We start from the raw sequence: 23,545 nt of genomic DNA on the forward strand, positions 1-23,545 counted from the left end.
CAGACCTCCCTCAGCCCAGCAGAATCGGACCCTCACCAGTGTCACCTTAGTCCATAGCTCTCCTCGCGCTCTCCAAGCTCCCCACAATGGACAGTTCCTCCATCCAGCCAGGAGTTGGCCCACTTCACACCTTTAGGAACTACTATTCGTTCAGGTCATCAGTGTGTGTCCCAGGAAGCTGTGGCCCAGCTAGACCCCCATGGAGAGAGAAGGAGCGTCCCTCTCACCAGGCATCACTCACTTTGCACCCTTTCCAGCCCCTCAATCCTTTCCTGGAGCCTTCTGGCAGGAACAGAACGAAACCGTCTCAGAGCATTTGAGAACATTGGAAAGACCCTCTGTGTCACAAAGGGAAATAATATCCTGGTTTGGGGACCTCTAGGTGTCTGTGTGGTGCTGACAGACCCCAGGCCAGAACACAGCAGAGGCCAACACTGGGGTGGGTGGGTCGGCCTCTGGGGGGACAGGAGCCCCCATCAGCCTTGCTACTAAAACTGTGCTCCGCAGTCCAGTATGATCAGCATCACCTGAGAGCTAGTTAGATGCAGACTCTCGGGTCCACCCCACACCTGCTGAGGCAGACTCTGCGCTTTCACAGGATCTGCAGACCCTCTGTGTGCACAAGAGAGGGGAAGAGTCTACCCCAGCCCACATTATGGGGTCTCAGCCTGGCTGGGCATACATGTGACCTGGGCAGCTGCTGAAACAGCATTTCTAAGGTGTCATCTGTGCATTCACAGTCTTTATAAAGTTCCCCAGTGATTCCAATGCACAGTGTGGGTGACATTCCTGTGACAAGGGTTCGTGATGTAGCCGCAGGGCTCCTGCTCTAAAGGGAAAACCCAGAAGGGGAAGGGGAGGCTGTGGGGGAGAGGCTGACTGCGCACCCCAACTGCGAACTGTGGGGAATGCCCAGGACACTGAGCCCCAGGCTTGTGCTCCCCCAACCAATGGCAAATTGTGTGTGTGTGTTTCTAGGCTGAGAAGTCAAGCTGAAAAAGGCAGAAAGAAGAGGGAAGAAGAGAGAAGGCAGGCAGGAATGAGAGGGGAGGGAGAGGGAGGGTTCTGGGCAGAGACCCCGCCCCCGGCCCATGTGACCCAGCAAAGTGCTCCTGCCCCAGGAGGAGGCCCAGCACAGAGGGAGGAAGGACAGCAGAGCTCACACATCAGACAGCAGTGCTTGTGAGCGGTTCGGGAGCTGAAGCTCTTCTCACAGAGGGAGGGACACAGCAGACACCATGGAGCCCCCCTTAGCCCATGCCCGCAGAGGGTGCATCCCCTGGAACGGGCTCCTGCTGGCAGGTGAGAGGGGACAATTTTCAGGGTGTGGGCAGAGGTGGGAGAACAGAGACTGGCTGAGGTCTCTGGGGGAGACAGGGCTCTGAGAGGGGACAGAGGGCTTCTGTTTGGACCTGAGGGGAGAGGACATGGGAGCAGGGGAGGGTGGGGGGAGGGACTGAGCAACAGGAAAATCTCAATGAACTGGAATTGGTGAGGGGCAGGAAAGCCTCAATTACTGTACATTTTCCAAATTATTCATCACTGAGCAGTAATTTTTCAAAACTGGTGACAATAACAATTTATGTCAGGGTGTCAATCCAGAAAAGAACGCAACCAGGAAGCTAAACACTGTCCTTACCCACCACCCTTAGAAATTGACAAATAAACACCAGGTGGTGGAGGCCCAGGAACACTCATTCCTTCCTCACCAGGTATTTGGAGCCTGGTCCAGGCCCTGGGTTACAACCAGGATCAGACAAGTCCCTGCCATCCCACAGCTCACACTCTATGGGGAGGAAGACAGACAAGCAAAGAGATCTAGAATGTGCTGTCAGGTGCTGACAAGTGTCATGAAGGAAACGGAGCAGGGAAAGGTCAGAAAGTGAAGACGGAGGGTCTTTGGAGCAGGTGTCAGGGAGGGCAGCTCCCAACAGGCCCCTGAGTGTGAGCAAGCATGTGAGGGCAGCGAGGGAGTGAGCCAGGCAGACACCTGGGGAAACAGAGGAAATAACAAGCTCAGAGGGGCTGAAGTAATGGGGGTCATGCTGCTGACCCTGAACCAGTAGCAAACACACACACACACACACACACACACACACACACACACATGCACTACAAAAACACACACCAAGGCTGAGGGATGAAGAGACCTGCTCAGGACCCAGGGCCCCATTTTTCCATCCCAACACATAGGTCAGAATATTAATTTCTCTCTCTTCCCTCCTAGTCTCACTCGTAACCTTCTGGAACCTGCCCACCACTGTGCAACTCACTATTGAATCGGTGCCCTTCAATGCTGCAGAAGGGACGGATGTTCTTCTACTGGTCCACAATGTGACAGGGAATCTTCTAGGCTACAGCTGGTACAGAGGAGAAAGGGTAGAGGACCAACTAATTGCATCACGTAGAATAGACGGTAGTGCAAATGCCACTGGGCCTGCACACAGCGGTCGAGAGACAATATACCCCAATGGATCCCTGCTGATCCAGAACGTCACCCAGAACGACACAGGATACTACACCCTGCTCATTACAAAGAATGATTTACAGATTGAAAGTGTAACTGGACAACTCCACGTATACCGTGAGTGATTCCTCTCTGACCTCTGGGTGTTGGGTGGGGTGAATTCTATTCACACACAGAGGATTGACAGGCCTGGACTGTGTCTCCATCCCCCTCTGTATTACATCCCAGGTTGGCGTTTGAACATTTAGTTCAGGACACACACACAGTGGAGACAAACTTCAAAGGATCAGAATTCTTTCGCAGAATCCGGACCCTGAAGACATTCTGTGCAGAAAGAAGGACCGGGCTGATGGGAGTAACACAGCAGAGGAAGATCAGTCTCAGTTCAACCCCCTGGGCCCCTGCCTGTGATCATGACGCTGAGGAAGACCCTGTAGGACTCAGTATGGGCCTGGCCTGAGGGCCCCCTGGGATCCCCACAGAGAATCTCAGCCCCGGGAAGCCCCTTCCCAGCTCCTCAGCTCCTGCCTCCAGTGACCCCGGAGAACATTTGCCACTGTTGGGTTTTAGCCTCCTGGACGGGGTTGACTGGGAGCAATGATTTCCCAGCTGCCTGAGTCCCAAGGCTTCAGAGCTGGTCACCAGCCAGGGCTCAGCCCCAAGAGCCACATTTGAGCAGGGGTGGAGTCTGGGCCTTCACCTGAGACTCAGCCTGGAGAGCAAGACGGGCTAGATCCCCAGGTTATTAGCCGACCACCTGGGGGACTAAGGAGACTCCAGGGGAAGGTCAGCATCCTTAGGGAGGAACAGAGGAGAGAAGATGCTCCTGGCAGCTCCTTGACCACGGGGGCACAGCCCAGGGAGCCCTCTCCTGTGGATGCAACTAATAGTAGATGCAGTTTTTATGGTCAGCTCCTCTTTGCTCAGCTTTAGGTCAGTTAATTATTAATGATTTAAGGTTAATACACAGGCAACATGGCAATCCTGAGACAATTTACCATTTTTTCTATTTTAATGAGGAGAAACTGAGTTAAAGGGAATTACACTCACTGAATCAGAGTCACACAGACCACAACTGGCCAATCAGAGTCATGCCAAGATAACAGCCCCATCCTCTCCTCCATCCCGGGGGCCTTGTTGTGCATCTTTGGACCCAGAAACCAGCTGTTGGTTCAGATCCTTTCTTCTTGGGCATCCCCAGCTCAGAGGGAGACTCTGGCATGGAAAGTGAAAGGAAATGGAAAATTAATCCTGTTTACTCTAGAACTAAATTACCTGCATCAATGATCATAGTCAGTGACAGGAATGTCCAGGCCTTCCCTCTTCAGGTGGCCAATGCACAAGCTCCTTGCACTGGATGAGAAATCATTTATTTGTTTGTTTCCTAATGTGCCGGGTGTCACTCCCGCTGGAATAACATGGAAAGGACTCGGTTTCCTCACTCTCCAACCTACACCTGCAACCAGCACAGGGCCCAACAGGTAAACTCTCAATCTTTCTTTGATGAAGGAAGGATGGAAGGAATAAGAATGAAGAATGACCTATAATCTCTTCAGGCACTGGAATCTGGATGCAGAATCCTAGGAGGTACTGGCCACACCTATTACCTGTCTCTCCAGGGATGGGACCCATGTTCCATCCTCTGACCACCCGCCCCTAAAGCACGTTGGGAGCCAGGTCTCACGGTGACTGTGGGGCTGCTCGGCCAGGGGAGGGTTTTCCAGGGCTGCAGGGGTCCTGCCTCTGGGCAGCGGTGGGGCTCTTGGATCTTTGATCTTTGAAGGCACTTGTAACCCCCACTTCGAAGTCACTTGTAAATGGACATTTTTTGCTCTCTCTGCTGCTTCCGTGTCTCTCATCTTCCTCCTCCTTCTTTCCAGCCAGGACTGGCCCTGCTCCTGACAGCTCCCCTACCCTTAAGCCTTCCACAAATACTCCCACAAATGGCTGACTGCCCTGTTCCCGTCCTGCTAACACCTGTGGCCAGGCCTACCCTCCCGGGCAATAGTAAAGGACACAGAAATCAGTGGGAGCAGCAGCCTCTGCGAGGCTCCAACATGAGCCAGTTTCCCCAGGTCACCAGGAGAATGAGCTCCCACTTTGCCCTGGTCCAGGGCTCTTTCCCTCCATGATGCCAACAAGTGGAACACACCACATAACAGGGTTATGCAACCCCTGAATCTAAGCCCTACATGACTCAACCAGGGAGTCAAAGGCAGAAAGACAGGTCTGCAGTCCCCAGTGGCTCACTTCACCTCTTTGATTTGTGACTCAAATTCTCGTCCTTCTGTGGGCCTCCCGTTCCTCTCAGGGGTTCCCGAGACCTTCCCAGGGTGGGGCTGACAGACCCTGTGCCATCTGACTGCTTTACTGCCTATTTCATTGCCCGTGTGTCCTCATGATGGCACGTGTATCATAAGGTGGGACACTCTCCGACGATGAGGTGCCCAAGCCACTGTCCTTTCACTTAGACTTGGCCCAACTCAGACAAATTTGATCCAGCTCTAGCTGTGTTTCCTGAGGTAGAAAGAAAAGAAAAGAAAACATGCCACATGCCAGTGGTGGGCTTCCTCCCCATCTGCCTGACTGTCCACAGAAATTGGTGACAGGGACCTCTTCTCCTAAAGTTATTAACATAACACAGAACGTTTCTACTAATTTAAATCATTCCTCTCTTTATAAAACGAGACTCAGACCTCTCCCCGATCAATTCTGTCCAAGACTAAGGGCAGAGACATTGGTTCTGCTGCCAAAGCCAGCCAGCTCCTGCATGTCCCCCTCACTCTTTTTTTTAATATTTATTCATTTATTTATTTATTTTGGCTGGGTCTTAGTTGCGGCATGCAGGATCTTTTAGTTGTGGCAGGCGGGCTTCTTAGTTGTGGCATGCGAACTCTTAGTTGGGGCATACATGCAGGATCTAGTTCCCCGACCAGGGATCGAAGCCGGGCCCCCTGCATGGGGAGCGCAGAGTCTTACCCACTGGACCACCAGGGAAGTCCCTCCCCCTCACTCTTTTCTAATCATTCCTTGGACTCGCCTAGCCTTTATGGGGTCACTGTCTTGTCAATCACCTTTAACATCTGTGCAGAACTGCCCCACCTCATGGCCCTGCAGCCTGAATAATGGACTGACCACCAGGCTTGCTCTGGGTCGTCCCGTGTGTTATTTCTGCTCAAACACCCAGTTCTAGGCCATGCTGCCCAGTCTTCTTGGGGTTTAAGGACTATGGGATGGCCCATCATTACCTATCTCTAGGGAACCTTGGAAATCGAGGACTCAGTGAAAACACATCTCCACCAGGCAATGTAGGTCTGTGCAGCTTGAAGGGTCTCAGGACCTGCATGTTCCAGGTGAACACCCCAAGGTCAGTCAGGTAGTGACCTGGTCAGTAAAAAACTAAATGAGGAAGCAAGGGGTCTCTGATTTCCAGGCCTATGTTACTGCTATCAAACCTTGATGCATGACAGACACTTGAGGAAGTCTGTGCTTTCTCTCAGACATAGAGCAGGTGGCCTTATATTCTCTGAGTTCAGATGTTCATGCATTTGTCTTGTGATACACAGACCTGCCTTATTCTTTAAGGACTCAGTTTGGCTCAAAGGTGAGAAATGCCAACTCTGATTGAAGATGCCATTGGAGGAATCAAGGTATAAAAGGGGCAATGTTCTCTCTGTTGTCTTCACAGCGGTGTTACCCAAACCCGTCATCACCAGCAACAACTCCAACCCCAAGGAGCAGGAGGACACTGTAGTGTTAACATGTGGCCCTGAGACTCCGAACACCTCCCACATGTGGTGGATCAACAATCAGAGCCTCCCCAACAGCACCAGGCTGGAACTGTCTGAGGACAGCAGGACTCTCACTTTATTCCATGTCACAAGGAATGACACAGGACCCTATATGTGTGAAACTCGGAACCCAGTGAGTGTCAGCCGCAGTGACCCATTCACCCTGAATGTCATCTGTGAGTAACCTCTGTTCCTATGTGCCCCAGGCAGCCCGACTGAATCTCCACTGCCGGAGGCCAGACCACACCCATCCCTCTCAGGTCCAAGTACATGGACCCTCACCCCTGGATATCAGGCTGGCCATGACTTCCTGTCCCAGGCAAATCTGGGCAGGCCCAGCCTTGAGCCAAGACTGGGAGGCAACAGCTGCTCCTGTCTTGAGAGGCTCAGGGTCACCATCCTCTGATGGGAGAAAAAGTTAATGTCTCAGACTCAGGATGAGTGAAAATGTGGGGTAGTTATTGTTGGGGAATTTTAAAACAAGACTGTCTTTGGCTCAGAGGGATACTTAACCCTTCTACAGTCCAGGAGACTGTGTTGGGCCAGTCTAAGAAATTATTTAACAGGAAGTAGATGCCTCCCCTACTTTATGGAAAGTTCCCTTGGCCCCAGAGATGCACAGAGCTGGCAAGCCTGCCTTCCCCAGTGTACTCGGAAGTGTATATAAGGAATAGGACCTGAATTATTTTAAAGTCAAAGAAAATTGTGGGAAAAGGTCAATGAAAGTTAATGAAAAATCCCACTTGATGTTGAAGATGCTAGACATATGGGCTGAGAAGACGCTCCTGGTGCCGATACTACAGAGCTGTCTGGGGAGACTGGTCAGGGGTCACCCTGGGGTATCTGGGTTTCAGAGAGGAGGTGCAGCCCTCTCCTTATGGATCGTCACCTGAAGAGAGACCCACGACCTTGTTCACAGGGTCAGGGCCAATCTCTGCATCACCTTTACAGAGCTCACTGGGCCCCGGGAGTGGCTGAGACCTCTGAGGAAGGAGCGTGGCCCCAGGCCCCTGACCTGTTCTCAGTCAGTCACCCCTCTGTCTCTCCACAGACCCAGTGGCACAGCCCTCCATCGAAGCCAGCAACACCACAGTCACAGAACATGAGAATACCGTGGTGCTGACCTGCCGCACAAATGACACTGGGATCTCCATATGCTGGTTTTTCAATGGCCAGAGGCTACTGCTCACAGAGAGGATGAAGCTGTCCCCAGACAACAGCACCCTCACCATCAACCCTGTCAGGAGGGAGGATGCCGGGGATTATCAGTGTGAGGTCTCCAACCAGGGCAATTCCAGCAAAAGTGACCCCCTCAGGCTGGATGTGAAATGTAAATGACCACTCGCCCCATGCTACATCTTCCCGGGAGAATTACTCTACAAACGGTGTGCAAAATGGATAGAGGTCACAGGGGGCAGAATATCAAATAAGAGACCATTACAGTAAACAGATAGCAAAATAGATAAGAGCTTAATCTCTAAAGCAAATATACTTAAGTTTCTTATCCTGGGTTTGGCATTTTAGTGTGACTTTCACAAGATTCTTCTTGTTTTGTTTTGTTTTTTTCTGTTACCATTTTTAATGTGGTAAAATATACATAAGATATATGATTTTAGCCATTTTTAAGACTGCAGCTCAGTAGCAATAAGTACATTCATATTCTCATGCAATCATTACCACTATCCATCTAGAACTTACCATACTAAAACTCTGTACCCATTAAACAATAACTCCCCAGTCCCCCAACCCAAACCCTGGCAACCACCATTCTACTTTCTTTGGCTCTATGAATTTGACTATTCTAGTTATTTTGTATAAGTGGAATCATATAATAATTATCCTTTTGGGTCTGATTTATTTCACTTAGCATTATGTCTTCAAGGTTCCATCCATGTTATAGCATATATCTGAATTTCATTCCTTTTAAAGACTGAATTATATTCCCTTGTATGTATATACCACATTTTGTTTATCATTCGTAAGTTGATTGTCTTTTAAATTGTTTCCACCTTTTGGCTATTGTGAATACGCCACTGTGAACATGGGTGTACAAATATCTGTTCAATCCCTGCTTTCAGTCTTTTGAGCACACACCCAGAAGTGGATTTGCTGGGTCAAATGGCAATTCTTTGTTCAACTGTTTGATGAACTGACATACCATTTTCCACAGTGGTTGCACCATTTACGTTCCCACCAGCAATGCACAGAAGTTCCAATTTTTCCACATCCTTGCAAACACTTGTTTTCTGTTGTTGTTGTTGTTGTTGTTTTTTATAAATTTTTTTTTTTTTAACCTTTGGGTTTATTTATTTATTTATTTATTTATGGCTGTGTTGGGTCTTCGTTTCTGTGCGAGGGCTTTCTCTAGTTGCGGCAAGTGGGGGCCACTCTTCATCGCGGTGCGCGGGCCTCTCATTATCACGGCCTCTCTTGTTGTGGAGCACAGGCTCCAGACGCGCAGGCTCAGTAATTGTGGCTCACGGGCCTAGTTGCTCCGCGGCATGTGGGATCCTCCCAGACCAGGGCTCGAACCCGTGTCCCCTGCATTGGCAGGCAGATTCTCAACCACTGCGCCACCAGGGAAGCCCTGTTGTTTTTTTTTTAATAGCCATTCTAAAGGGTGTGAAGTGATATCTCACTGTGGTTTTGATTTGCATTCCCCTAATTATTGGTGATGTTGAGCATCTTTTCATGTGCTTATTGGCCATTTGTATATCTTTTAAAAAATTTTATTGGAGTATAGTTGATTTACAATGTTGTGTCAGTTTCAGGTGTACAGCAAAGCGATTCAGTTATACATATTCATATATTCATTCTTTTTCAGATTCTTTACTCATATAGGTTATTACAGAATATTGAGTAGAGTTCCCTGTGCTATACAGTAGGTCCTTGTTGGTTATCTATTTTATATATAGTAGTGTGTATATGTTAATCCCATGCTCCTAATTTTTCCCTCCCCCCTGGACGTTTCCCCTTTGTTTTGTTTGTTTGTTTGTTAGGTTTGTTTTCGAAATCTGTGAGTCTGTTCCGGTATTGTAAATAAGTTCACTTGTATCATTTTTTTAAAATTACATTCCACTTACGAGTGATATCATATCATATTTGTCCTTCTCTGTCTGACTTACCTCACTTAGCATGAGAATCTCGAGGTCCATCCATGTTTTGCAAATGGCATTATTTCATTCCTTTTTTTACAGCTGAGTAATATTCCATTGTATATATATGTACAACATCTTCTTTATCCATTCCTCTGTCAATGGACATTTAGGTTGCTTCCATATCTTGGCTATTGTAAATAGTGCTGCAGTGAACATTGGGGTGCATGTATCTTTTCGAATTATGGTTTTCTCCAAATATATGTCCAGGAGTGGGATTGCTGGATCATATGGTAATTCTATTTTTGTTTTTTAAGGAACCTCCATACTCTTCTCCATAGTGGTTGTACCAATTTACATTCCCACCAACAGTGTAGGAGGGTTCCCTTTTCTCCACACTCAATCCAGCATTTATTGTTCGTAGACTTTTTTTCTTTTTAATTATTATTTTATTTATTTATTTATTTTATTTTTGGTTGAGTTGGGTCTTTGTTGCTGCGCACGGGCTTTCTCTAGTTGCGGTGAGGGGGGGCTACTCTTCATTGCGGTGCGCGGCCTTCTCATTGCGGTGGTTTCTTTTGTTGCGGAGCACAGGCTCTAGGCGTGCGGGCTTCAGTAGTTGTGGCTCGCTGGCTCGAGAGCGCAGCTCAGTAGCTGTGGCACACACGGGCTTAGTTGCTCCATGGCATGTGGGATCTTCCTGGACCAGGGCTCAAACCCGTGTCCCCTGCGTTGGCAGGAGGATTCGTAACCACTGCACCACCAGGGAAGCCCCTGTTTGTAGACTTTTTGATGATAGATGGCCATTCTGATCGGTGTAAGGTGATACCTCATTGTGGTTTTGATTCGCATTTCTCTGATAATTAGTGATGTTGAGCATCTTTTCATGTGCTTTTTGCCCATCTGTATGTCTTCTTTGGAGAAATGTCTATTTAGATCTTCTGCCCATTTTTTGAGTGGGTTGTTTGTTTTTTTGACATAGAGCTGCATGAGCTGTTTGTATATTTTGGAGATTAATCCCTTGTCGGTCACTTCGATTGCAAATATTTTCTCCCATTCTGTGGGTTGTCTTTTCATTTTGTTATGTTTCCTTTGCTGTGCAAAAGTTTTTAAGTTTAATTAGGTCCCATTTGTCAATTTTTGTTTTTATTTTCATTACTCTAGGAGCTGGATCAAAAGAGATATTGCTGCGATTTATGTCAAAGAGTGTTCAGCCTATGTTCTCCTCTAAGAGTTTTATAGTGCCCGGCCTTACATTTAAGTCTTTGATCGATTTTGAGTTTATTTTTGTGGATGGTGTTAGGGAGTGTTCTACTTTCATTCTTTTACATGTAGCTGTCCGGTTTTCCCAGCACCACTTATTGAAGAGACTGTTTCTTTGGAGAAATGTCTCTTCAGTTCCTCTGCCCATTTTTTTTAAATTTATTTATTTAATTTATTTATTTTTGGCTGCCTTGGGTCTTCATTGCTGCATGCGGGCTTTCTCTAGTTGCAGCGAGCGGGGGCTACTCTTTGTTGCGGTGCGTGGGCTTCTCATTGCGGTGGCTTCTCTTGTTGCGGAGCACGGGCTCTAGGCTCGCGGGCTCAGTAGTTGTGGTGCATGGGTTTAGTTGCTCCACGGCATGTGGGATCTTCCCGGACCAGGGCTCGAACCCGTGTCCCCTGCATTGGCAGGCGTATTCTTAACCACTGCACCGCCAGGGAAGCCCTCCTCTGCCCATTTTTACATTGGGTTGTTGTTGTTGAGTTATAATAATTCTTTGCATATTCTGGATGTTAATCCATTAACAGATATATATGTTTTGCAAATATGTTCTCCCATTCTGTGGGTTGTCTTTTCACTTTGATGCATAAAAGTTTTTAAATTTGATGAAGTCCAATTTACTGATTTTTGTTTTTTATTCCTTGCTTGTGCTTTTGGTTTCCTATCCAAGAAATCATTGCCAAATCCAGTGTAATGAAGCTTTCAGCCTATGTTTTACTTCTAGTTTTAGCTCTCACAGTTAGATTTTTTTTATGCATTGTGAGTTAATTTTTTTGTATATGGTGTTAGGTAAGGGTTCAACTTCATTCTGTTGTATAAATATCTGGTTTTCCCAGTTCCATTTGTTGAAAAGACTCTCCCATATAATCATCTTGACACACTTGTCAATGTCATCTGACCATATATACGAAGGTTTATTTCTGGGCTTACTATTCCATTGTTGTGCATGTCTGTCTTTATTCTAGTACCACACTTTTGATGATGTAGCTTTGCAACAAATTTTGAAATCAGGAAATGCGCGTCCTCCAACTCTGTTCTTCTTTTTCCAGATTATTTTGGCTTTTAGGGGTCTCCTGAAATGCCATATGAATTTTAGGGCTGATTTTCTATTTCAGAAAAAAAAAAAAAAAAGTCATTGGGGAATTTGGATAGGGATTGCGATGAATCTTAGATCACTTTGGGTAGTACTGTCATCTTAACCATGTTAAGTCTTCCAATCCATGGACATGGAATGTCTTTCCATTTATTTATGTCTTCTTTAATTTCTTTCAGCAGTGTTTATTTATAGTTTCTCAGTGTATAAATCTTTCACCTCCCTGGTTAATTCCTGAATATTTCATTATTTTTGATAGTACTGTAAATAAAATTTTCTTAATTTCCTTTTTGAATGTTTCATTGTCTGTGTATAGAAACAACTGATTTTTTTAATAGTATTTATTTATTTATTTTTGTTTTTGGCTGCATTGGGTCTTCGTTGCTGTGCGCGGGCTTTCTCTAGTTGCGGCAAGCAGGGGCTACTCTTCATTGTGGTGCATGGGCTTCTCGTTGCGGTGGCTTCTCTTGTTGCGGAGCACGGGCTCTATGTGCGTGGGCTTCTATGTGTTGTGGCTCATGGGCACAGTAGTTATGGCTCGCGGGCTCTAAAGCACAGGATGAGTAGTTGTGGTGCATGGGCTTAGTTGCTCTGCAGGATGTGGGATCTTCCCGGACCAGGGATCGAACCCATGTCCCCTGCATTGGCAGGAGGATTCTTAACCACTGCGCCACCAGGGAAGTCCCAAAACAACTGATTTTTACATGTTGATTTAGTATTCTGCAGCTTTGATGAATTTGTTTATTAGTTCTAACAGTTTTCTAGGGGATCTTTATGGTTTTCTACATATAAGGTCATGTTATCTGCAAACAGAGATAATTTTACTCTTCTTTTCCAATTTGGATGTCCTTTATTTCTTTTTCTTGCCTAATTGCTCTGGCTAATACATCCAATACTATTTTGAATAGATGTGGAAAAAACAGGCATTGTTGTCTTGTTCCTGACCTTAGAGGAAGAACTTTCAATCTTTCACCATTCAGGATGATGTTAGCTGTGGATTTTTTATATATGGCCTTTATTATGTTGAGGTGGTTTCCTTCTTTTCCTAGTTTGAGTGTTTTCATCATGAAAGGTTAGTGGATTTTTGTCAAGTGTTTTTTATTGATTTAACCTCCTTACTTTATATGTCTATTCATAGTCTCTATTTCTTCGTGATTTTATCTTGGTAGCTTTCATGTTTCTAGGAACCTGTCCATTTTGTAGAAGTTATCCAATTTGTTGCCAAATGCTTATTCATAGTACTCATATTTTGTAGAATTGGTAGTAATGTTCCCACATTCATCTCTGATTTTAGTAATTTGAATCTTCTTTTCTTAGTCAATCTAGTTAAAGATTTGTCAATTTTGTTAATATTTTTGAAGAACCAAATATTGGTTTTATTGATTCTCTCTACTGTTTTTCCATTCTCTAATTTATTTATCTCCATTCTAATTGTTATTGATTCCTTCATTCTGCTAGCTTTGGTTTGTTTGGTTTTTTTCCTTGTTTTTTTTTTGTGTGTCCCTTAACTTGTAAATTTAGGTTGCTGATTTGAGATCTACTTTTTTAATGTAAGCATTTACAATTATAAATTCTTGCAAAGGATTCTTGACTTCTCTGAGCCTCAGATTCCTCAACTGAAAATTGCAATAAAAGTACCTGCTTCATGGTTTTGTTTCAGATTTAATGTAATATTCAATTAAACCCACAGCAAAATACACACAAAGGAAAAATTTTCCAAAAATGTTAGCTACTATAATTACTACTATTATCATTAGGCTATGTGAAATCGGGTACTCCTAGAGTCAAGGACTACCTAACTCTAGATCCACCTCTTATTAGCCATATGACTTTGGGTTTTTCACTACTGGAAGCCTCAGATTTTCCATCTGTAAAATGGAAATAATGTCTATCTGACAGGGTTATTATATGAATTAAATGAGATACATGGGAAATATTATATATAGCACAGAATCTGGCACATAGTAAGTACATCATAACAATAGCTAACATTAGGATTAATTTTCAGTTTTGAGTTGAATGGTGAGGAAAACTGAAATAAAAAAGAACAAAGAGGCAAAAGGTAGGAAGGCATAACACAAAAGACCCATAGGAACATGTTACTGAGTAAATATGGAAGAGAGAAAAAAAGGAGTTGAGTGCAAAGTTTCATGTCTAGTATGTTAGTTTTCACCCCGTGAGATGCAGCCCAGATGGGATTAGACATACAAGACATTCATTGGGAAAAATGCCTGTGAAGGAAAGTGGGGCAGGAGTGGGAGGAGCCTGGGAGGGTCCTCAGACCATGATGCATATTGGATCCCTGAGACGGAGAAAGGGAAGGAGGAAGTTTTAGGCTGCAGTGCAGTTCTAAGAGAGTGTCTGCAAATCTGGTGAGGAGTCCTTGAACTAAAGTCACCCATCACAAAAAAATCATTTCTCGCAGAATTGGGATTGATTTCATATTTCTGCTGGGAACCTGTGTGAAGGGTGGTCTCTGTGCAGAGGGGCAGTGAATTCAGAGGACCTTCCATCAATAAATCCCCACCAAGACACCTAACAGGCACATATTCATGGTGGCCACACCTGGGCCACACCCAGAGAAAGATGTAATCATGAAAAGATGGGAAGCTATAACATAGAAAAATAACCATCAGTGCTTCTTCCATTTCCAAAGCCTTCAAAAATATCTGAGTGCAGAAAGGCCACACTAGAATTGAGGCATGTCCAACCACCAACCTAGAAATACAGTCAGAGAGAAAAAAATTACAAAAATATAGTCGGCTAGTCACCTCACAGCAACCTTCCACAGAAATTTTATTCCTTGAAGGAACAAGTCGAGACTATTTCATATTGAGAGTTATTTTCCAGAGCACCCCCACTGTAAAATAATGTCACCTTCATTGACTCTTCGTTTTTCTTTCGATGACAGTTGATTCAACACAAGGAAGTTCTTCTGGCCTCTCAGGTGGTGCTATTGCCGGCATCGTGATTGCAGTCCTGGCTGGGATAGCTCTGACAGCAGGCTTGGTGTATTTTCTGTACCTCAGAAAAACTGAAGGGTATGATGCCTTTCCTCTTGTTCTGCTTTCTCCGAGGCTAACTGCCATGCTCGGGAGAGGGAAGGAGACTTCATCTCTGTCTCTGGACCTGGATCTGCTCCTCATTCTTCCTAAAGTCTTTCTTCTTGGCATTAATTCCTGTGGGTCTCTTCTTCCCTGGTCTTCATGCTTCCTGTGCCCTACTCTCTCTTGGACATAGTTATTCCCATCCCCATCTGGTTTAGAGGGGGCAGAACCAATTATGTTCCTCTGTCCCCAGTCAGGGAAGCTAAGGTCCAAGAAGGAAAACTAATGAGGAAATGAAAGAAGCAGGAGGAAGGGAGTCCTGTGCTCTGTCGACAACAGTAGCAGAAGGAGAGAGGGACAGGACAGGAAGAGAACCTAAGAAAAGCAGAAACAACCAAAGGCCTCCTGGGCAATAAATAAAGTGACAAAAAAACAGCATCTATCTATAAAAGGGGAAAGGTGTCAGGGTAGAAATAGAAGCAGTTGGCATGAATGGCCCTAAATGTGAACAGCCAGTAAGCAGGAGAGGAGTAAACACTAGAAGGGATGATAGGTAGATTGAAGAAGGAGGTCCTCAGAGGAAAGAGGACCAACCAAGGTATAAATGAACATTGAGGAGCCCCAAGGAATCATGCTGACAGTGTCCTTCCTAATTCAAGGAGCAAAGACCCTGTGCCTGGGAATAGCAGTCACAGTGTCTGTTATTTATTTAGGGCAAGTGACCAGCGAGACCTCACAGAGCACAAATCCTCAGACCACAACCAGAGTAAGTAAACCTGCTCACCTCGTGAGAGCTCGTATGTTCTACTATATACCCTGCCCTAGCAGGGAATCCCGGATTTCCAAGTGAATCCCTACCTTCTGAATTATTAGAGGGGATCTCAGTTTCCCAGTCTTACAACTGGCATAGGTCCTCACACCCTTCCTGCTGCAAAAGATTCCCCTGAGACACAGCTGGGGGAGAGGTACTCGCCCCTCCTAGGCCAGGCAAGCCAAGCAGGCCATGAGATGGACATGTTTCCAGGAGCCATTTCCTTATCCTACCTCCTTCCCCCTCCTGCCTCTATTACAGATGCGGGCATCTCCTTTGGTGAGACTTTCCCTGCCTTTGGTGCTCTGGGTACTGTGGGCCTCAATGCCCCTCTTTGCCACTGGAGTCTGCTGCTGAGATACACACCTGGGCAAAACTCAGGCCTTGTGAACTGGAAGAAATCTTCAGAAGTGCACTGAGGCCTCTCCCCACCCCTCCTTGGTCTAATGCCCTGGGGTCTGGACCACAGACTGAGGGAAGCAAATTCCTTAAGTCTTAATCATGGGCCACCTCCCCACCCCACCCTCTCACCACCTGCCACCTCCTTCAGCTAGAAGCACAACAGCTTAGGAACACGACGTTCTGAGGCCATAAGTCAGCTCTGCATTTTCATGGGTTGATAACCCTCCTTTGTTTCCCTAGGTGAGGGCCACTCTGACAATTCACCTAACAAGGTAAGCACAGCCAGTTTCACTGGCTCCTTTTCTCATGGACATATCTCTGTGTAGAATGGGTTATTCTTGAAGATACAAAAGTGAGATCAAGTTTGGGTCAAAGTTCCTCACTTCAGCAACAAACAAAGAAGTATTGCCCCCACCAGTCTACCTCACTGCAAGATGTGAACTTGAATCCTGGCTGGGACCTTGGGCTGGTAACTTAACCTCTTTGATCCCCGGCTTTTTCATGTGTAAAATGGACATGCTGCCTCCTTCAAAGAGAAGTTCAAGGAATTAAATGACATAACAAAGGTGAAGCACCTGACACAATGCCCAGCTCAAGGAAGGCACTAGATCATTCTCCCTCTTCTGCCTCCAATCTGACCCTGCTCTTACTATCAAATGATAATTTCCAATCTAATAGATCTGAGGTCTTAGTTCCTTTACTTTCTAATAATTGTACTGAATTTTTCTCATCTTAACCTTCAATAGAATATACATTTATATTGAAAAATGTTTCAATCATAAGTATACTTTAACAATGTGTAAGTTTCTACGAGTTGTACATACCTATGTAAACAGCACCCAAGTCATTTTAAAAAAATCAACCCCCCCAACAAACACACACAGAAAACACTCCAGTTACTTCCCTCCAAAGAGTAATGACTATCCTTATTTCCAGTGCATTAGATTAGTTTTACCTGACTATGCACTTACATAAATGAAAAATACAGTGTATACATGTGTCTGGCTTCTTTGATTCAAAATTGTTTTGTGAGATTCATTCATATTGTTGTGTGCCTTTGTCGTTTATTTATTCTCATTGTTGTATCATCATATTCCATTGTAGCATTCCATAATCTATCTCTTCTAATGAACATTCAATAGGATGTTAGTAAGCAGAGAAAATGGGTAATAAAAGTACTTCTTTGAACTAAAAGTTTCAAAGTGGTGAAAGCATGTGGTGCTGAATCACACTGGACAAGGTGAGGGCCTGGCCTATGACACTGATTTAATTGACTGCTGTTCATTCCTTTCAGATTGACGAAGTTGCATATTCTGCCCTGAACTTCAATGCCCAGGAATCAAAGAAACCAACTTCAGCCTCCCCATCAGCCACAGAAACAGTTTATTCAGAAGTGAAAAATAAGTAATGCAACCAGTCCTGCTCACTGCACTTATTCCAAGCTTCTCATCCCCATCCCTAGGAGATCCCTTTGCCCTCCGGGGAAAATGGGAATAGTGTCTTTCCCCCCCCTTTCATCCCTAATGAGGCACATCCTGGCTGCCGGGTCACAGCCCCTTCCTTCAGTGTCAGTAGATGAAAAGGTACATCCAGGAGGAGGTCTGTAGGAAACCCAACCTTCCTTGTCATTGAACTCTGGCAAAGCAGACCTTGGGAGAGAGTTGCCAGAACCTCCACGCCTCCCCATTTCCTGACCTAAACTGGTTTTAAACTTGCCTATTCAGAGCACACTCATTCCTTCCCACCCCAGTCCTTTCATATTGGAGTTTAACTTGAATTTGCCATAACCTGGAAAATTATGGCCTTGATCCACTGAAATGCATGTGCCAGAAAAGGAGAGGAAAAGGAAAAACTTCTCCTGCTCTCTGAAGCCCGGTGTGAACCCACCATTCACAGGAAAACACATACATAACCAATTCTGAACTGGGAAATTCTATACCTTTGTCCACTTTCAGGGTCGTCTACCTGCAGGACCAGGGCTAAACAACTTACTACTTAACTAGAATACCACCTAAACCTTTGAAAGCCTGTCTTCAGAGAACTTACTAGAAGCAACTAGAAAACAACTTCTCAAAGTCCATAAGTGAATCCTAATGGAAATTGCAAAAAATGCACATACTGTTTTAATAACTTTATGGGCTTCATTAAAGGAAATGCTCAGAGATGGAGGGATTATTGCTTTAGAGGACAATCAGCTCTTAACAGAGACAATCTGCTGGGATTTGGGAAAGGAATCAGAAAGTTACCCCGCAGAGATTATTTAAATAATGGTTAAAGAATGTACAGTTTGGGATATTGGGTTTTTTCCTTCCTTCTGAGACATTCGCCATTTAAATTTTTGTAATTGTTTGCTTATGTGAAAGGGGTTATGTTTACTTAATTTGCTGTGTAAGCCAATCTGACTGCCTTAGGTGAAAGAAGCCACCAAAACCCCTCAAGTCCCTCTGGCCAGAAGCTCCTCAAGCCTTTTATGTCAGGGGCTCCAAAAAGAAGATAAGAAGAAGCAGTTTTCTACATTCATGGCCAGAAATGGATCTCGCTCAGTTTCTAGGCATCTCAGGCCAACCATCAGCACCATTCTATTCCGTGCTTCTGCCTGTGCACGTTCCATCTGCCCCACTCACCTTCTCAGGAAACCTTGGCCTCTGCTAAGGTGTGTTCAGTTCTTGAGAAGCAGGAGCACCTGAAGGGGACACGACCACCCACGCAGTTGGCATTGTTTACAACCTAGAAAGCTGCACTGGTGCGGATGCTCCTTAGGACACAAGGGGAGGATTATAACTCAGCTCTCGGCTCCGTGAAAGCCTCTGAAACTTGTTTTCTCCCATGGGGTCTATGAGACCCAATGTGTCAGCATAAAAAGGAAGGGCAGGAGAAGGAGAGGCACGTCTACTTCCCACCCAGCCTCCTTCTGCATGGATGGAACCTCCTTGAGGCTGTTGAGAGAAAGGTTTCATTCCATATTCATTACTTGATCTAATGCTGTGTGGAACTGGCCCCCTCAAAGAGGGTTGGTTGGGAGTTCTCTGTACTCAGGAACCTCTTTCAGGGTTTTTTAACCCTGACACAGACTGTATATACCTCCCCTCATCCACGCTATTCTGTGTAATTTAATTTTGCCTGGCTAAGGCCGCTTCTGAATTATTTGTAAAATTTGCTCTATATTGATAATAAAAATTATATATCAGGCATCAACATGCTGCCTCACAGTTGGTAGTATTTTCTACAATGTTTTCTTTACAGGCAGAAGAAACAGAAATTGCTTAATAGGGAGTCAGCGTGAGCCTATTTCTAAGTCCACATGGTATCTGATCTAGTGATCAGAGAATTCGCTAAATTCATTTGCACACCTGCTAACAAAGTGAGTCTATCTAGAGCAACAAGCCACAGCTCCAACCTGCCTGGAAGAAACTACCTGTCTTCCTCTGGGACAGAAGATGATTTCGTGAGTAGAAGATCTCCTGGCCTCTTTACTAGGGACAAATCACACTTCCCACGCAGATGGCTCCAGTGAATCAGATGCAGCGATACAGCTTTCACTCCAACAGTCTCCACGGCCTCAGGGGTATAGAAATCTCTCTAGCACCCTCCCTCCTCCTTGTACCCTGTTCCTTTCTTTCTGCCCCTCAGAGGGTCAGAGCTCTTCTAACCTGGATAACCTTCATTCCTGAATTAGCCTGTTATCTCATTTCCTTCACTTCCAAGCAATTGAAACGTGTGCTGTCTTTCTCCTTCCTCGTGCCCTGGTTTCTCCTGGCCCTCTGCAGTGCTGGCTCCCTTCCCAAGACCACTGGAAGCGGCAGAAAATCAGCACCCATCTCTCGGCCAATTCAAAGGTACTTTCGAGCAGAAGCAAGAAAAACTACAGTCCTGCAGCCTGTGGAACAGAAACCACATTTACAGAAAGATAGACAAGATGAAAAGGCAGAGGGCTATATACCAGATGAAGGAACAAGAAAAAACCCCAGAAAAACAACTAAATGAAGTGGAGATAGGCAACCTTCCAGAAAAAGAATTCAGAATAATGATAGTGAAGATGATCCAGGACCTTGGAATAAGAATGGAGGCAAAGATTGAGAAGATGCAAGAAATGATTAACAAAGACCTAGAAGAATTAAAGAACAAACAAACAGAGATGACCAATACAATAACTGAAATGAAAACTACACTAGAAGGAATCAATAGTAGAATAACTGAGGCAGAAGAACGGATAAGTGACCTGGAAGACAGAATGGTGGAATTCACTGCTGCGGAACAGACTAAAGAAAAAAGAATGAAAAGAAATGAAGACAGCCTAAGAGACCTCTGGGACAACATTAAACGCAACAACATTCGCATTATAGGGGTCCCAGAAGGAGAAGAGAGAGAGAAAGGACCAGAGAAAATATTTGAAGAGATTATAGTCGAAAACTTCCCTAACATGGGAAAGGAAATAGCCACCCAAGTCCAGGAAGCGCAGAGAGTCCCATACAGGATAAACCCAAGGAGAAGCACGCCGAGACACATAGTAATCAAAGTGGCAAAAATTAAAGACAAAGAAAAATTATTGAAAGCAGCAAGGGAAAAACGACAAATAACATACAAGGGAACTCCCATAAGGTTAACAGCTGATTTGTCAGCAGAAACTCTACAAGCCAGAAGGGAGTGGCATGATATACTTCAAGTGATGAAAGGGAAGAACCTACAACCAAGATTACTCTACCCGGCAAGGATCTCATTTAGATTTGATGGAGAAATCAAAAGCTTTACAGACAAGCAAAAGCTAAGAGAATTCAGCACCACCAAACCAGCTCTACAACAAATGTTAAAGGAACTTCTCTAAGTGGGAAACACAAGAGAAGAAAAGGACCTACAAAAACAAACCCAAAACAATTAAGAAAATGGTCATAGGAACATACATATCGATAATTACCTTAAATGTGAATGGATTAAATGCTCCAGCCAAAAGACACAGGCTTGCTGAATGGATACAAAAACAAGACCCATATATATGCTGTCTACAAGAGACCCACTTTAGACCTAGGGACACATACAGACTGAAAGTGAGGGGATGGAAAAAGATATTCCATGCAAATGGAAATCAAAAGAAAGCTGGAGTAGCTATACTCATATCAGATAAAATAGACTTTAAAATAAAGAATGTTACAAGAGACAAGGAAGGACACTACATAATGATCAAGGGATCAATCCAAGAAGAAGATATAACAATTATAAATATATATGCACCCAACATAGGAGCACCTCATTACATAAGGCAATTGCTAACAGCTATAAAAGAGGAAATTGACAGTAACACAATAATAGTGGGGGACTTTAACACCTCACTTACACCAATGGACAGATCATCCAAAATGAAAATAAATAAGGAAACAGAAGCTTTAAATGACACAATAGACCAGATAGATTTAATTGATATTTATAGGACATTCCATCCAAAAACAGCAGATTACACGTTCTTCTCAAGTGCGCATGGAACATTCTCCAGGATAGATCACATCTTGGGTCACAAATCAAGCCTCAGTAAATTTAAGAAAATTGAAATCATATCAAGCATCTTTTCTGACCACAACGCTATGAGATTAGAAATGAATTACAGGGGAAAAAGCATAAAAAACACAAACACATGGAGGCTAAACAATACGTTACTAAATAACCAAGAGATTACTGAAGAAATCAAAGAGGAAATCAAAAAATACCTAGAGACAAATGACAATGAAAACACGACAACCCAAAACCTATGGGATGCAGCAAAAGCAGTTCTAAGAGGGAAGTTTATAGCTATACAAGCCTACCTAAAGAAACAAGAAAAATCTCAAGTAAACAATCTAACCTTACACCTAAAGAAACTAGAGAAAGAAGAACAAACAAAACCCAAAGTTAGCAGAAGGAAAGAAATCATAAAGATCAGAGCAGAAATAAATGAAATAGAAACAAAGAAAACAATAGCAAAGATCAATAAAACTAAAAGCTGGTTCTTTGAGAAGATAAACAAAATTGATAAGCCATTAGCCAGACTCATCAAGAAAAAGAGGGAGAGGACTCAAATCAATAAAATCAGAAATGAAAAAGGAGAAGTTACAACAGACACCGCAGAAATACAAAGCATCCTAAGAGACTACTACAAGCAACTTTATGCCAATAAAATGGACAACCTGGAAGAAATGGACAAATTCTTAGAAAGGTATAACCTTCCAAGACTGAACCAGGAAGAAGCAGAAAATATGAACAGACCAATCACAAGTAATGAAATTGAAACTGTGATTAAAAATCTTCCAACAAACAAAAGTCCAGGACCAGATGGCTTCACAGGTGAATTCTATCAAACATTTAGAGAAGAGCTAACACCTATCCTTCTCAAACTCTTCCAAAAAATTGCAGAGGAAGGAACACTCCCAAACTCATTCTGTGAGGCCACCATCACCCTGATACCAAAACCAGACAAAGACACTACAAAAAAAGAAAATTACAGACCAATATCACTGATGAATATAGATGCAAAAATCCTCAACAAAATACTAGCAAACAGAATCCAACAACACATTAAAAGGATCATACACCACGATCAAGTGGGATTTATCCCAGGGATGCAAGGATTCTTCAATATACGCAAATCAATCAATGTGATACACCACATTAACAAATTGAAGAATAAAAACCATATGATCATCTCAATAGATGCAGAAAAAGCTTTTGACAAGATTCAACACCCATTTATGATAAAAACTCTCCAGAAAGTAGGCATAGAGGGAACCTACCTCAACATAATAAAGGCCATATATGACAAACCCACAGCAAACATCATTCTCAACGGTGAAAAACTGAAAGCATTTCCTCTAAGATCAGGAACGAGACAAGGATGTCCACTCTCACCACTATTATTCAACATAGTTCTGGAAGTCCTAGCCATGGCAATCAGAGAAGAAAAAGAAATAAAAGGAATACAAATTGGAAAAGAAGAAGTAAAACTGTCACTGTTTGCAGATGACATGATACTATACATAGAGAATCCTAAAACTGCCACCAGAAAACTGCTAGAGCTAATTAATGAATATGGTAAAGTTGCAGGATACAAAATTAATGCACAGAAATCTCTTGCATTCCTATACACTAATGATGAAAAATCTGAAAGAGAAATTATGGAAACACTCCCATTTACCATTGCAACAAAAAGAATAAAATACCTAGGAATAAACCTACCTAGGGAGACAAAAGACCTGTAGGCAGAAAACTATAAGACACTGATGAAAGAAATTAAAGATGATACCAACAGATGGAGAGATATACCATGTTCTTGGATTGGAAGAATCAACATTGTGAAAATGACTATACTACCCAAAGCAATCTACAGATTCAATGCAATCCCTATCAAATTACCAATGGCATTTTTTACGGAGCTAGAAAAAATCATCTTAAAATTTGTATGGAGACACAAAAGACCCCGAATAGCCAAAGCAGTCTTGAGGGAAAAAAACGGAGCTGGAGGAATCAGACTCCCTGACTTCAGACTATACTACAAAGCTACAGTAATCAAGACAATATGGTACTGGCACAAAAACAGAAACATAGATCAATGGA

The 23,545-nt window shown here is 44.0% G+C and overlaps 1 protein-coding gene across 1 annotated transcript; it reads left to right on the plus strand.

Annotated features, from left to right (window-relative positions):
* The first annotated feature begins 1,238 nt into the window (after positions 1-1,238).
* On the plus strand, positions 1,239-17,378 carry LOC133077583 (carcinoembryonic antigen-related cell adhesion molecule 7-like). The gene is made up of 8 exons (XM_061172376.1): positions 1,239-1,302; positions 2,228-2,584; positions 6,156-6,434; positions 7,310-7,588; positions 14,622-14,751; positions 15,471-15,523; positions 16,211-16,242; positions 17,265-17,378. Exons 1-8 carry the CDS (start codon positions 1,239-1,241, stop codon positions 17,376-17,378), a joined length of 1,308 nt encoding a protein of 435 aa, XP_061028359.1.
* Positions 17,379-23,545: the final 6,167 nt, after the last annotated feature.

This window comes from Eubalaena glacialis, chromosome 18, assembly GCF_028564815.1.
Source record: "Eubalaena glacialis isolate mEubGla1 chromosome 18, mEubGla1.1.hap2.+ XY, whole genome shotgun sequence".
Classification (NCBI taxonomy): Eukaryota; Metazoa; Chordata; class Mammalia; order Artiodactyla; family Balaenidae; genus Eubalaena; species Eubalaena glacialis.

Coding starts and splice junctions, on each gene's coding strand:
- LOC133077583 (XM_061172376.1), top strand. CDS start 1,239: ATGGAGCCCCCCTTAGCCCATGCCCGCAGAGGGTGCATCCCCTGGAAC. Junction 15,524..16,210: donor ATCCTCAGACCACAACCAGA/GTAAGTAAACCT, acceptor TTGTTTCCCTAG/GTGAGGGCCACTCTGACAAT. Junction 16,243..17,264: donor CTGACAATTCACCTAACAAG/GTAAGCACAGCC, acceptor CATTCCTTTCAG/ATTGACGAAGTTGCATATTC.